The sequence below is a fragment of the Verticillium dahliae genome, genomic scaffold, assembly GCF_000150675.1.
Source record: "Verticillium dahliae VdLs.17 supercont1.4 genomic scaffold, whole genome shotgun sequence".
Classification (NCBI taxonomy): Eukaryota; Fungi; Ascomycota; class Sordariomycetes; order Glomerellales; family Plectosphaerellaceae; genus Verticillium; species Verticillium dahliae.
The window spans coordinates 242,401-258,014 of record NW_009276925.1 but is presented as its reverse complement, the minus strand read 5'-3'; the positions used below and the strand labels follow the sequence as shown (position 1 = coordinate 258,014).

General features: G+C 52.2%; 4 protein-coding genes across 4 annotated transcripts; 2 read left to right on the top strand and 2 right to left on the bottom strand.

The window, feature by feature from the left end:
• Window positions 1–3,642: 3,642 nt before the first annotated feature.
• VDAG_02414 (uncharacterized protein) lies at window positions 3,643–6,663 on the bottom strand. Its single transcript, XM_009653067.1, has one exon. The coding sequence runs from the start codon at window positions 5,522–5,524 to the stop codon at window positions 3,701–3,703; it is 1,824 nt and encodes a 607-aa protein (XP_009651362.1). The 5' UTR covers window positions 5,525–6,663; the 3' UTR covers window positions 3,643–3,700.
• A 1,111-nt stretch (window positions 6,664–7,774) lies between these two features.
• On the top strand, window positions 7,775–9,257 carry VDAG_02413 ((2R)-phospho-3-sulfolactate synthase). Its single transcript, XM_009653066.1, has 4 exons — window positions 7,775–8,077; window positions 8,135–8,252; window positions 8,315–8,584; window positions 8,646–9,257. Exons 1-4 carry the CDS (start codon window positions 7,797–7,799, stop codon window positions 8,763–8,765), a joined length of 789 nt encoding a protein of 262 aa, XP_009651361.1. The 5' UTR covers window positions 7,775–7,796; the 3' UTR covers window positions 8,766–9,257.
• Window positions 9,258–9,679: 422 nt separating this feature from the next.
• On the top strand, window positions 9,680–10,464 carry VDAG_02412 (uncharacterized protein). The gene is made up of 2 exons (XM_009653065.1): window positions 9,680–9,901; window positions 9,963–10,464. The coding sequence occupies exons 1-2, from the start codon at window positions 9,746–9,748 to the stop codon at window positions 10,029–10,031; spliced, it is 225 nt and encodes a 74-aa protein (XP_009651360.1). The 5' UTR covers window positions 9,680–9,745; the 3' UTR covers window positions 10,032–10,464.
• A 1,862-nt stretch (window positions 10,465–12,326) lies between these two features.
• VDAG_02411 (uncharacterized protein) lies at window positions 12,327–13,948 on the bottom strand. Its single transcript, XM_009653064.1, has one exon. The coding sequence runs from the start codon at window positions 13,440–13,442 to the stop codon at window positions 12,615–12,617; it is 828 nt and encodes a 275-aa protein (XP_009651359.1). The 5' UTR covers window positions 13,443–13,948; the 3' UTR covers window positions 12,327–12,614.
• Window positions 13,949–15,614: the final 1,666 nt, after the last annotated feature.

The window sequence follows — 15,614 nt, the reverse complement described above, 5'->3', positions numbered from 1 at the left end:
TTGAACTCGAACCTCTACCACGATCTCGAACCCCTGGTCTGCGTCTCGCACAATGCCTAGACCCCGGAAGGACTTGGATCGCGTCAAGGACTGGATCCTCGGGCAGCGGCGAGAACGGCTATCCATTGACACTATATGTGCCCATCTCCAAGACGATGGGCACGTACTCTACGTCAGAACCCTGAAAAGGAGGTTAGCAGAATGGGGTGCCCAGGAGTACTCTCCTCTTCGCTCAAAGATTGATCCCAACACCTTCATCGAGCTGATCAAAGGCTACTTCTACCGATACGGATATAGCGACACTTCCATCGTCCGTGATTTCAAGCGACGCGGCATCGAGATTTCCGAGCGGACTGTACAGGAGTACCGTCTGAAGCACGGCATGAAGCGACGCTTCCGAGATCCTGTTGAACGACAGGAGGCTGTTCAAATAGCCAGAGAGTTCCTCCTCCAAGGCGACCGTCAGTCTTCAAGTATCAGAGGATTTGGCAGGGGGTATCTATACCATTACGTCCGCATCCGTGCCGGCGTCCTTGTCGGCCAGAATACCTTGTATCGCGAGTACCAGACGAACCCAGAATGGAAGAAACGCGCCGAACAGAGGCGTCTTGCCGATTGGAAGCACCGGAAGAATTTCCAGGTCCCTGGGCCTAACTTCATGTGGTCTCTTGATGGGTACGAGAAGCTCAAGAACTTCTGCTTCTCCATCTACGCCTGTATCGACACGTACTCGAGAGCCATCATCTGGATATATGTCGGCAGGGGGAATATGACTGCGCTGAGTTCACTCAAACAGTTTTTACGGACTGTGTCGTACTCAGGGGTCCGCCCCCTTTTCACCCGCTCGGATCATGGTATCGAGACTCCTCTTTGGGCCGGAGCCCTGGCGATTCTCGCCGACCTTGATCAGACAGAGTTTCGGTATACCACCGAGGATAACGACCAACGAGTCCACAGGCAGGGAGCGAGACTGAGCTCCTGTCGCATCTGGGGCCCAAGCACATCGAACCAACGGATCGAGTCTTGGTGGGAAAAGCTACTCAAAGGTGTCAGTCAGCGCTGGATCGCGTTCTCGCACGAGCTGATTGATAGCGGCCTCTTCCAAACAAATCGTCTTGCTCACCAGATCGCGGTATATGCTCTCTATGGACCCATGATCCATCAAGAGGTCGCAGACTTCACGGAGATGTGGAACGGCCTTCGTATCCGGCCACAGAGGAATAGGGAGCATCTTGTCGCCGGGATCCCGATGGATCTGTACAACACGAGCCAGGTGGAGAACTGGGCAGTCCGTCTAGGGCCCGCGGCTCGAGATGGGCTTGCCCAGATGATGGCCGCTGTCGATTCTATCGATATAGACGATCTCCTTGACCCAATAACCACAGATTGGTGTGACCAACAGCTCCGGGATCTTCAGTTTGATGGTCAACTGGATGGGGAGCTTGATCATAAGCGACCACACCTCGCGGTATACCTACGGCTTAGAGACAAGATTCAGGCCCATCTCGACTCTGGGGAAAGTCCAGCGCTAAGCACGCCGGAGAGTCCAGTTGGAGGGCAAGAGAGATTCGTGCGTACAAAATCACCATTGCACCAAAGCCAGCTGACAATGCTTTAGCTTCAGCTCCTCGAGCAGAACTACCTTGAGCCTATTAACAATAGTCTCTCCGGAACTGAGCTGCCTGGCGATGTTATCAAAAGTGTGGACGAGCTGATGGGGCACCTGGGTCACCTTGAGCTAGAGTAACTACTATTTCCTCGTCTGTTTACGATGATGCCGACTGCTTGGCCTCCTCGTATCGACTCCTCGGGTTCCAGCAGCGGGACCAAGGGCAGTGAAGGCAGGGCCAGCCGAGAGCTCCTCATCCTCTGCCTCTGCCGAGAGTGCTGAGCTTACAGAGTCTCGAGCTCGTTTCCGACCCGCGCGGTGCTCGTCCATATCGCTAGTAATAACCTCGATCTGGTCTTCTGCGCTAGCTCTCGAGGGAGGTAGAACTGGGCTCAGAGAGGGGCTCAAGGAGGGCGAGTTGAACTCGCTCCGGATTAACAAGGCCGGCTCTACCTTCACCTCGGTCTTGACTACCTCTTTCTTGAATCCCTCTCCATTTTGAACGGCTTCACGGCTGACCTCGGCGTCTTGATATGACGAGGGGCTGGGGCTTGTGGTCGAGGAGACAATGGCTCATAGAAAACAAGGAAAAGAAGATACCTCCCCTCTGTTTTACTGAAACGAAAAGGGCAGTCCTCGCCGAAAAGCTGTGCGACTGTCTGTCTGTCCCAGTCGAGATCGCTCAGCTCCGTGATATCCTCTTTAATATGGGCGTTCTGAACGAGTCTCTTGTCAAATCGAAGAACAGAGGAGAGGGCAGGCTTGTCTTTGAATTGAGGGAAGAAGATGCTGTCGAACCAGAAGCGGATAGGTAGAGATGGTTCTTCGTCGACAAAGGGGCGCAAAGCGACTTTCAGCAGCTCTCTAGCCAATGACCACTGGGGCTGCTCGTCGTCGTCTATGATTTCCCATGGGCCAGGTCTCGCAAGGAAGACCGTGAGACGCATCGAGATCTTCCGTCTGCTCTTATTTTGGCTCTGTTTAGCCACAGCCTCACTGAGTTGCGACGAGCTCGCCCTCATGCCCCTCGCGATCCGACTCTGGGTAAGTTTGGCATCTCGATACACGTCGGAGGGCCGCGACGATGCGAGGATACGGCTAGGGCCGTCTCCGGAGCCGGTGAAGATCGTTTGCGACGGTGTGGAACGTTCGGAGGTTGTTAGGTCGATAGACTGTATAGCGGAAGAGGTGGAAGCTGTCTCAACCTCTCGAAACGGGACTGGCGAACCATCGAGGATGGAGATACTCGTGGGCCAACGTCTTCCGCAGTATGGACACAGATTCGAGCCCGGGTGGCTATCGCGGATGAAATCGTGACTCTTTTGGTACGGTTTAGGGGCCACGGTATTCGGAACATCGGGACATGTTTGCGGTAGGACGTGATCTGGCATATCTATGTACAAACGGTCAGTCATATAATCCCATGATAGATGGGCCTGAGCTTACTTAGGGAATAGGCGAGGATAGGCCATAATAACTGTAAGATGACGATGGTCTGGATGTGGGAGTGGAAGAATTGTGACGCCTGGCCAGGAATTATCACGACATCAACCCTGGTGGAGATGCCATCATATGAAGAGATACCTTCGGGATAGTGTGTGGTACTGTGGCCTTGCAAGGGGGCTCGAAATTACTAAGTATTTCAACATGGTTGTGGCTTCCCAAAAGGGTTATGTCACCCATGTGGTAATGTGCGACCGTAGTGGTTGCCGGCGCTAATGCTCCTGCAGCTAAAAAAGGGATGGACACCAACTCAACTTCCCTGGCCCCCTTTGGGGTTTCGATCAAAACCCCGGATCGTGGTCCGGTCTGATCAGCACAGGACAAGCCGGCAAAAAAGAAGGGAATTGATAGGGACGCATGGCTCTTCCGGACGCATGACTTTCCACACTCTCTCATTGGCCCATTCATCCTAGACCCATAAGTACTTCTTCACTCAGACAAGGTGACAAGTTCTCTTAACAATCGCCCTTTCCACACCGAGAAAGCGGAAGTAATCTAGAAATCATCTAGCCTGGCATCTTAGGTGGTATGGTTCATAGCTTTCGTTTCTATATCCCTATGGTTGATCATTTGGTATCTACTCTTTCACTATAATCTCAGGTAGGATGTCCTCGTCACTATCAAGTAGCTCCCAATGGCTTCGGGTTCGCCGAATACTCGGTTGCGTCCCCCGTCCACTGGCTCGTACTCCTGTTGTTTTACCTGACGCAAGGATAGCTTGTTGGCTACGCAGTTGGCGCTGCGTCGAGGTACCGGCCTGTCTGCCGGTTGCGTACTAATCGACTGGCTTGCTTCCTCCCTCAGCCTCGGGAGTTTGGGCGTATTTCGACTTCCGGCTGGTCGCCCTCGCTTACGCCCTATTGACTGGCATGCTGGCGTGCTGGTAGCTTGACTGGCAGATTGGCTGTTTCCCTCTATGGCTAGCGAAGAGGGAAGAGCCTGCGCTGTATTCTTAGGCCTACCGCGCAGAGCAGTGGCAATCTTCGGGTCAAGAATTCGTCGGTATGGGTCCTGAGTTGACGACTCTCGGAGCCGCCATCGCGGATGGACCTCCCACTTCTTGAAAGATGTCGCAGACCCAAGCTTGGAATAGATCTTATGGCAGCAAGGTATACCAAGCTCGAGTGAGACTGAACATTCGTCGTTACACTCTTGGAGAGGTTCCGGAAAAGGAATCCTACCCGTAGGCATCGCCTTACAAGCTATGCGATATTGTGTACCGATCAGTCTGAGACCTTTCGACGACATGACGGTCCGCAATTCGCCTAAGTACTCTGAACCAGGCCCAAGGAACCCGCGGGACGTCAGAACTTCATCTGACGCACAAGCATCCTTAAAGTCACGCTCTTGATCTTTCACCATGTCCTGCATCGCCTCGACAAGTCGGTAAAGGTGGCTCATACCGTTCAGCAGATAGCTCTTGATGTTGTTGTTACTTGCCTCTGTACCGGATGTCACACGGATGCCAAAGTTGCGGTACTTTCGGATGAAGCAGCGGGCCCATTGAGCCCTCACAGGCATGTAGGTTCCGTGGAGGTACCGCAGAATGGCACGCTGGTTATTGAACATTTTGCAAAGATCCTTCCAAGCCTTTTCGTGGGCCTTTTCGGTCTCAGCGAATAAAACGGCCTTCCACATGATAAGAACGCCTCGGTAGCTTTGAGGGATATCCTTAGCAATCAATGTGTGAATCAGCGCTCTCTCCTTGGCACCTAGCTGAACCTCCGATTGTGGTGTAGGGTCGTCCCCGTCGCTACTGTCGGGATCGCTGTTACTGGCATGATCTTTAGTCCATTTCTGCTTTGACTTCAGCAGCACGTTTGAGTTGATGTGGTGAATACAGAGCTGCTGCTGTACATCTGGAAACTGCTCGTTAAGAGCAGCCTTCATTTGACCATCAAAATCGGTGATGATTACATCCGGTTTTCGAATAGAATGCTGTGTTGAAAGCCGCTGAATACTCTGGGCGAGGAATTGGAATCCTTCCTGTCTTTCGTTGTCGATTAAACCAAATGCAGCGTTGAACACAGTGCCAAGGCAGGTTTGCCCAGTAGCCTGGAACAGGGGGAGTTTGAACCGATTTGTGTTGTACGTATTGTCGAAGCTAATGCACTCTGGAAATCGCCTCCACATCTGCAGGCAATAGGGAAAAGTCCAGACGAGACCGACAAGACGATCAGGATCGTCATCAGTCCATTTGACAATATATGGAACATGTATCTCGTCGAATAGTTTGATAAGTGCGGCGGTCGGGTTGCGACCTTGCAGCTTGTCTCGGCTGATGAGAGCCCGCGCGTTGTAGATGTCCCTCTGTGTGAGGATGGAGTCGGGATGTTGCTCTTCAAGTACGGCTCGTACATCACGAGCTCGGACACCGACCCGACGGCTTGTCGACTCAATAGTTGCCTTCATAGGCGTGGTAAGTCGTCGATGGGCAGGATGAGCTGAAGGTTTCAGGCTACGTCCATGGTTGTGTTAACCGTGTTCGGGATTTGCATGCTCTCGGAGTAGCCACCTACCCTCCTCTAGAGCTTCCGCAATGACCATCCACTTGCACCCACACTTTCGAGACTTTCGTTGACGTAGACCTGCGCCCCGACTGGGTTTTGGATCCCCAAACCGATCGCAACGCAAAGTGTAACGTATCCTTCGTCCCTTGTACGAGTATCCGTTGTACTTGGTGACACCAAAACCGTTTGCTTTCGCGAAGGCGTTGGCAGACTCGATGAGTGCTTCGAACGTCGGGAAAGGATCACCTGGGATTGGCGGGTGAGGGATTGTCTCTAGTGTTGGCGACATGGATTGTGCGGAAGATCGGACGGTATGGGAGGTTGATACCGCGTTGGTAGACCGTGAAGACAGCGCATGTGGTGGAGTATACGGGGGAGGAGAATCGTAGGCATCCGAACTGAGTGGTGACCAGCTCCATTTCTCACGCCACGCGCGCACTCGTTCGTACGACTGGGCAAGGCCAACAGTGAGTCTTCGACCTTCCCCAATAACTTCGCGTACTAACTTGATGGCGGATACAAACTCGGCCCTCGTTGCGGAGGGAGGTGGCTGGGCAGACTGTGGTGGAGAGAACGAAGGCGGAGGGTCATGTTCAGGGCCTGGCACAGGTACCCTTACTCTCTGCATTCGTGATCGTCCGGATGGGAAGTCGTTCTGGAGAAATATTTCGCGATCGTATCGTAGGTCTAATGCAGGCTCGTCAAGGCCCTGTGAGCCGTGGGGCCGTGGAAAGGTTGAGAACGTCTGTGGGTAGGAAGCAAAGATGTTGTCGAGCGCGTGCTCATCGCCGATGCCGTAATGCTTGCCGATGCTTGTTGATACACTACTGGCAGAGGGTGGCCTGCTGGCGGTAGCAGGAGGAGACATGTTGACATGTTGGCTTGTTCGCTGTCGCTTTTCGCGATGCAATTGGCCACTGGGACTAGAACTTCGCGGTCTGCGAAGCCCTATGCGCCCTTTGGCTTGTGACGGTTCTTGGAAAGACAGGGTGGTGGTCATGGACGCTGTGAGATCACAGAAGGCGACGCGACCGCGTCTCTAACGACATGGACGTTTTTCTCCCTTCAGTTGGTTGGAATCAAGGGAGACTGGCCCGGTACTTCATAAGCCGTTGGCAGAGCCAGCATGCACTAACAAACTGGCACCCTAGCCAATCAGAGGGCAGCAATGTCATGCGTCCGGAAGAGCCATGCGTCCCTATCTATTCCCTTTTCTTTTTGCCTGACGAAAGGGTGGGGTTGTCGAAAGGGTGGTGGGGTATGGTAATACTCCGAAGGGCAAAGTCAAGCAGTCAAGTTGAATCAAGCAAGTCAAGTTCAAGCAAGTTGGACTCATGAGGAAGCAAGCAAGTCAAGTTGAACCCTTCAACTTGACTTGTTTGACTTGACGGCAGCCCTGGGTATCAGTGTTTCGACAGGTTGGAACGGTTGGCTGGGTTTATACCGGGACGTGCGATAATCGTTACGGAGGTATATGTCTGATTTTCGCCACTGAACACCCGGAACATCCTTACCCTAATCGTGAAGTCCAGGAAGGAAGGGGAAATGGTGGGGAAGCCATCATGCAGGCACTCCGCCCACTCTTTCCGTGTCATATTGACATAATTCGAGGCACGTAGTTGAATTGCCCGACGACTGGTCTGAGTGGCTCGACGAAGGTCGTGATTATGTGCGGCTAGACAGATTGGTCGGGCTGATCGGACTTCTGCGGCGACTTATGTTGGCGGTATGAATATCTGATGAAGGCATTGTAGAGCTTCGAGGTATATGCATTCCTCAGGGGAAGGATAAATGCCAATAGAGATCGCCTTGCATTGACGTGACGCGAATTAGATTTGGTGGCCAGCTGGCAGCAGCGCGGCAGAATCTGGTACGTACCGATGCACTAACAGACCCGATTTAGGCCAATGGGAGGGTGTAAAAAGTGCGGCACCCGTCAGCTTGCGGTACCTGTATGAAAATGGTGTGGCACCCCTATCAATTGCCTCCGCTAATGCTGCTGGGTGGAGGAGCGCAGGTGAGACGCATGTTCTTCCCGCATTGTGTCATGGTGATGCAATTCCAAGCCATGTTGATAATTCTACACGGCCTGGCGTCGGAAAGATTAAATACTCAAGGGGAGTTCCATCACGCTACCTGACTCTTTCTTACCAGGTAATGAGCATCCAAGAATTATGAAAATGAAGATTCACTCCCTTCGAGCCTTAGGGCATATGCTAAGGCCGTCAGCGGCGACCCTGTTCACAAGTACACTGCCATCCAGAACCTTCATCGCGCCCACTCGTCACCAATCAGCCCAGAAGCCTACTCCCATGATTGAGGATGATGAGCAAGGCTTCGGCTTCATCCGCCACAATCCCAGGGCCCCAAAGCCACGGACGACCTCCGTCACCGAGATTCGAGGCCCATACTATTCCGCCATGGGCACCAACTACTTGAGAGATCTGCTCGACACGTACGTAAGCCAGACACAAGGGAGTTCTATCACAGAGGATGAACTGAAAGAATATAGGATGGGACACCATATTGACGGCCTGAAATTTGCTGGCGGGTCTTTCTCCCTTTTCCCGGAAGAGAAGCTGAGGGAACTCATCAATCTCGCCCACCATCACGATGTCTACGTCTCGACAGTGAGTTTACGTCCCCTCTTTTCCGTTCCATCTTGGTTCTTGAACTAATCGGCCATCTCCAGGGTGGCTGGATCGAGCACATCCTGACCCAGTCCAATTCTGCCGGTTCCGTCGAGAGATACATTGAGGTCATCAAACGGCTTGGTTTCGACGTAGTTGAACTGTCCACCGGCTTTATCTCATTGCCATCAGATGACTGGCTGCGCTTAGTCGACAAAGTTCATGCCGCAGGCTTAATTGCCAAACCAGAGATCGGCATCCAGTTCGGTGCAGGCGGCGACACAGAGAGTTCTGACCTAGTGAGCTTGGGGCAGTCAGACCCATCCAAGATGGTAGATATGGGAAAGAGGTTCCTTTCTGCTGGCGTGAAGCGACTAATGATAGAAAGCGAAGGCATTACAGAGAATGTGTCAAGTTGGCGGACAGATGTGGTCCAGCAGATACAACGGGAACTGCCGATGGAGAACACCATGTACGAGGCGGCGGAGCCGAAAGTGTTCAATTGGTATGTGAGAGAGTTCGGAATGGATGTAAACCTCTTTGTGGACCATTCCCAGATCGTGCAGCTCAGCGGACTCAGGGCCGGTATCTGGGGAATGGCGGACACGTTTGGAAAGGTCGTTTCCTTCCGGTGAAGGGCGTCTCCTATCGTGGGTGCTTTTACGGCCCCCCAGAGTGCAACGGGAAAGACTGGCTCAGAGAACCAACAACAAAATTGCATGTCTCGACAATGTAGAATATTATAAGCTTCTCGGGAGATAAGACGGGTTTCCTGAGTTCCCATACGCGTCGTGAAACCGCCTCCGAGTCTACTTCTTCGAGTAACATACGAAGGCGCCGTAGATATTCAACTCAGGTGTCATAATTCCTGAGTGGCTTATCTTGCTGCTCCCTCAGCTGATCGATGATTCTGCAGACATCTGGCAGATGTACGGCCCTTTCCAGGGCTATCCTCGATATATTGTAACGGGTAATTTATTATGACTGGAAAAACTGACTGTTCCTGCTTATTCTAGGAGTTTGGGTTCTGCTCAGCCTTAAATAACGTTAGGTATCGTCTCAGAGTTAACCTCGATCCGGCAGTTAAGATTGTCCTCCGGATCCGGCCGTCCAAGGTCCCGCACCAGGAGTTGGCTGACGGAAACCGGAGCCGCCTGACAGGATGTGATCCAGAGAAGCTTGGCATGCCGCTCCACTTGAATTCAGTTCCATACATGTAGGTGCAAATCCGTTGCACCTAGAATGACGAGATCCTTGAATCTTCGGCATCAGCATGACGACACATGACGTCAATGATCCCAAATCTAACTTTAGTCATCATGTCGTCATGTCGTCACGATTAACGACATGAGACGGCTCAATTAACCGCGAGAAAATTGAATGTTATATATACATGCAGAGGGCCAGTACTGCTCAACCGCCCGATTGCTCGAAATAACGCAATTTATGGCCGTCAATCAATCAATTTCTGTGACCCAAGACCAACTGACAAAATGTCCCCGCAAGTCCAAGATAAGAACTCGGAAACAATTAAAGTGGGAGATCATGTGTGGACTCCCTTTCGAGGCGGCAAGCGCGAAGGTGAAGTGGAAAGAGTGGATGTGACGGAACAAGATGCTCAGCAAGCAGGAGTAAAGAATCCACCAAAGGTGAGTTCGGCGCTTACATCTCATAACTTTGCCGTCTTGTTTGACATGCTAACCTTCGCAGGTTACATTCAGTGATCAGCACGGACATAAGGTCTCGCACAATCCCGAAACTTTGCAACACACGAAGTAGCATCAGAAAAGACTACATGGAATAGTAGCCGTTCCATCTTTAGCAATCAGCATGAATAGACCACGGTTGCCCTGCGCTGTTGGGCCTGCGACCCACGCGGTGAAGTTGTCGACGAAGGGTATCGCACCTCCATAGCAGTCTATCTTCCGCTGTATAAGGTCAGCATTGAAGAATAGGAATGGAACCAGGGATAGAGGGGAGCCTTGTGGCTGGCCGACTTGAGGCAGACTCCGGGACTCTAACGTTTGACCGTTGCCTGAATCGTCGCCGTCCAACTCGACGCTGTTTCATCCGCAGGTAACGTCCCTCACCCACTTATGGGCCGCTCCCATTTGGGCCAAGTATTCCCTTAGTAAATGCCAATTTCCACCCACCCAGATCTCTACAACAACAGTGTAAATAACCTGTAAAACAATAAACTATTCTCAATAGTAACGTAGGTGCATAGCGGGTGACGCAACATAGCGAATGACGCACTTTCACGGCACTTTCACCCTACAAACCCATATAACATCAACTACAACGCCCAGAATGAATTAAAACTACTCATCATCGTCCTCTTCAGACGATCATATGACTACCTGACAGGTTCTAGCGTTGTGACCGGGCTTACCGCACACGCCACACTGCCGTCTCTTTGTTTCCGTCCTCGGTCGACGAGGACAATTCTCCTGCGTTTCCTGCTTTACCTGCGTATCTACGTCGCTCTGAGCTTTTAAGTCCTGTCCCTGGCCTACAGTGAGACTTCCTCCTTGCCGTAGACGTGTCTTTTTAGCTCTCCGTCGTCGGCTTAGTAGAGCATTCTCTTCTCGAAGCATTTGGTTCTCTGACATCAGAAGAGCCAATATATGCATTAAGTTAATTGACATTCTCGAGACATCGACTCGTCCTCCGCCAAATCAAAATCTGAACAAACACCAAAATGAAATTCCTCTGTTTACACCGCGCTTTCGGGAGTGGAAAGGTTCGTGCCCAAGGCCCGAAGTCCTGCCCAAGGCTCGAAGCATACTTGGGCATTGTAGAGGGAGCTCTACCCACTCTATCTGGTAGGGTAGAGGAGGTATCTACTCTACTCTACCTGGGTAGAGTAGAGTAGAAGCGGGTAGAGCTACTCACTCTACCTACTCCTGATTGGTCAATTAGATCTTATCATTTGATAAGATGGTGAGATTGTGGATGCCGAAGTCCTCGAGGAGTCGTTTAACTTTATTGATTCTGCTCAGTATTTTGTGGTGACCTCTCACGTGAGTTCAGATGCTACCGAACATGCTGCCTGCTACGGCCTGCACTAGCTCGGCTACTGCCTACCTGCAGCCTACTTGACAGTACGTTGAATAGTTCACTCCTTTGCATATATATGTAGCTAGACACATTTATTCGATCTGGCAGAAGGAATACGCGCATCTCCCTCATGAATCACTCCCTGTTGCTGCTGCTGCTGCTGCTAATATCGATACGTCTCATCCATCCTCGAAGAAGAGGGTAGAGAATGAATTAGACCGGCTGAAACGTCGTCTAAGAGTTCAACCTACTTCGCAAGAGGATGAAGATACGTTTATGGCGTTTATTGAAGATAAAACTATCCATCTCGATGCATCCATCTCGATGCTCTAATGATAACGCCTCTTCAGTGGTGGTTGGTTCCAGAGCAGCGCCGGCGCTATCCTCGTCTCCACCGTATGCCCATCAATATCCTCTCAGTCGCACCGCCGTCCGCTGAACCAGAACAACAATTCTTGGGCGCACGCCGTACACAGAGCTGGGATAGGCTTAGGTTATCGCCAGAGACCCTCCAGAGGTTAGAGTGCATGGGCAACTGGTTTGCGAGGAAGCTCATCTCTTCGGAGGAGCTGCTAGCGACGATTGTAGAGGTTGTGGAGATGGATGATGAGATGGATATTGATTTCGATGAGGAGGATTGGGATGTATAATATAAAGCAGTATACTTCGAAGAATTGAGCATATATACAGCATCTACCTTCCCTACGTACCCTGTCGTCTACCCTCTAATCTACCCACTCTACCCGGGTAGGGTAGAGGAGACCACTCCTCTACCTGGGTAGGGTAGAGAACTGGGTAGAGCTCCCTCTAGTCTACAATGCCCAAGTATGGCGGGAGGTTTCTAGTGATTTCCCCTGCTCGTTTGCGTAGTGTTGTACTCAGCTATTTGGTGGCAACCACAGGCTGGCTCTTGCTGTGAGTAGAAGACGTAAGACGCCGCACAGGCATTCCTCTATCATGGATGCAACAACGCTGACTACTTTGCATCGTCTACCGTATCGCATTCTTTCGGTTCAATAGATAAAGATGGCATTTGCCCTCGGGCGAATCCCCGGGGTATCTTTTAAACAGGGTAGATGTGCCACCCATTTACAGGTAAGAAGAGCTTCCCTGAAACCATTACCATACCAGCGCCGGATAGAAGCTCCAAGATCGCCTCGTAAAACAAAAGATATCCCGCCTGCAGGAGAGACGGTAAAACCCTCCTAACTATACTTCCTGGGGCCGTTCCGTCCAGTCAACATGGTCCGGTACATCCAGACCCCGATAAATCTCATTGTGCGTGGTCAACAGGCCCTCCACCTATCCGCCTTCGTGAAAGTTTATAAATCCTCCCATCATGTCCCAGTCGAAGTGCGAGGCGTTGCTGGTCTCGTCCTCCAAAGGGGTGAAGCCAGGCGAGCCAGGTACTCGAGGGGTGGTAAGAGACCAGCTGGAGCCGGGTGAGATGGCGCTGCTAGAGGATCCGTGGCGGCTCGTCGTGAAGCTGTCGGGCTTCTGCGTCAAACTGGCGGCGGCATTTTCGAGGTAGCTCTCGATGAAGGAGCAGCCGCAACCGCCGTGCTGGAGGACCATGTTCTTGAGCAAAAGGATCTCGTCGCGGAGCTCGGCGTACTGGTCCTTGAGGCTTTGGTTGACAGCACCGATGGCGGCCTCCTGGGTCTGCAGATCCTGGATGCCGCGCTGCTTGCGAATACGGCACTTGTGCGCGGCCTCGCGGTTACGAGCTCGGAGGCGTGTTTTCTTTTCGGAGTGGGAGGAAGGATTGTTGGATTGAGCGGAGAGCGAAGAGTCGATGGAAGAGGCTGAAAGGCGACGGTTGGTTAGGTCATTTGGAACTACCGTCTTGAAGACAGTTGATCCGGGTTTTTGGGCGGACGAGGCCTTCGGAGGGCGGCCTCGACGTTTTGGTTGAGTAGATAAGGCTTCAGCCGGAAGGTACTCTTGCTGCGGTTGGCGAACCTTGTCCAATCCACCATCATGAACGATGGGTTGCCCGTCAGAAATAATCCTGAAGGAAAAGGGGTTAGGGGCGCCACGCGGTATGGCGTTGATGTTGTTATTAGGGCGGGCCCCTGCCTTCGCAACCGGCAAACTCCTGGTCCTGCCTTTGCGTGTCGAGGGGGCCATTGCGGCGGCTGACTGCGCGAGTAGTAGGGTGTCTCCACCAGACTCGTCCATAATTTCCCTGCGCAACGGATGCTGACCAAGCCCAGACACCTCGGACGAGGAAACTCGAGATAAAGAGGGGGAGAAGGGCCAAGGAAGCCCTCTGTGCTCAATATGAGGAATAGTGTTGCCTGTCGAGCTCTTGATAGTGATGATGAGGTTGTTGTGATTATCGCCTGATGATCGAGGCAAGGCGGGAGGGGCCGTTGTTGTGGTGAGGGACAGTACAGCTTAGGTCTCGGGCCTTCGGGTGCTGCGGCAATAGCAAACACAGTCTTTGGGTTAAAGATGGCAATTGGGCTTTGTGATGGAATGGACAACAGAGATTGTCGTACGTGACAGGGTGCCGTGGGTGCATGCGGCCTCATATAGGCCTTCGAGCCGCAAGACCAGGATACGCCATCCCCGGGAGCCGGGCAACCTCAGTACTAAGAAGCGGGGATGGAGGCGAAAACAGAAAGCGGCATAGGATAAGATGGGAAAGGCAACAGATGCATCCCGCCTGGGAGAACAGGAAAGTCCCATACAATGAAGGCATGGGAAAACTGGGTATGCTTGACCAACGGGCTGAAGTGACCTGGAAAACCACGAGGCAGGTCAAGCCACCGGCACTTTCAAGTACTTGAGCCCCCGTTCCGATACTATTCGATGAACATCAGGCACAGCCCCAAGCAGAGCCCTAGGCCAGGAGGAAATTGTCCGGGATGCCCATCAGGCGGATAGCCCCACGTTCAGGGCCGGGGAATCATCCCGTACTAGCATTGACCAATGGACAGCAGCATTGCCGTCGCCTGGAGATCTTTATGCAGTCATGCCCAATCATGCGCTCAGGGCCCACTCCGCACATCTCCATTCGAGATGTGGTTTCTGATTGGCAGATGAAGTCGGGACGAGACATTATCGACGACCCCAGAACGGCTTGGGTGACACCAGTCAACAATGTAGGCAACGATCTCCGGCTTGCGATACCCGTAGATGCTTTACTGGCTGCCATTCGCCCAATACGACCCTACCCCCTCATGTTCCCTCTCAAAACATTTGTGAGCCCCAAACTGTACCCTCGCTTGTTGAACAAAGTCCCAACGAGATGTTACGTATGTCAACCAAATGGAGTACACTCCGTCCCAACCAATCATACACGGCCGCACTTCCTTCCGGCGCAACCAGTCGTCACAGTCAGATAATATCGATGGAACGAGCAGTGCCCACGCCAATAGCATCGATTCATGATCATTCATTGGTCCGCATCCATCGTAGCATCGCGATCACAGAATATGACAGTATCAATGAACGCCGCCTTGCACGGAGGATAATCGGTTCTCCACGGCTTGGACCTCGCCGTCTCGGAGCTTGCTTTGCGACCCGGGTTTGCGCGCGGAAATGCGCCGATTCAATGTCAAGGAGTAAGTGACACAGCCGACGTCAAAACACAAGACGCCTCTCTCATATGCAAGTTGATCGCTGCTTAATACATCTATGTGGCACCTGGCTTGCCGTCTTCGTCTCGTATTCTTGGGGGAACAAGGAGTCGGTGGTGTCGCATACGCGGGAGCATTTCGTAATTTCCGAGCCGGAGCCGGAACGAGAGCCGGAGCCGTGAATGTAATTTGAAACGAACAGAAGATCATATTCCTGCAGTGGTTTTATAGATCTTCGTCTAAGCTCTGGAAAGCCTGTTCAGAACGGCTTCGATGGACTCTGTCGGCTGGTGGTCCACCTCAGTCGTATCGGCCCATGAGTCTAGCCACGGCCAATTGCGGAAAGTCTGGCGGCTCCTCGTGAGGGAACGACCACGTGACTTTTATACTTTATGAATAGTGTCATTTTATGAAGACTGTACAAATAGCTTTAGTGAGAGTTTTCCTTACGAAGCTCTCCCTTTCTCCTTCCCTCCTCGTAAACAATCGTTTTGCCCAAGTCGCACCCGACCTCGTTTTCGTGCCCTTGTCCCGTCACACTCTTTTGTGTGCTTAAACAGTTTCAAGCCATGCAAGAGGCGCTAACGTTGAAGGACGCAAGCCTTTCGCGCCTTCAGGGAGAAACTCGGTCCTTTATCACAAACTACAATAGGCAATAGAAGCATGCAAAGTGAGGGAGTAAGGAGCTCTTGGTTATAGATTGATCTGAACAAGA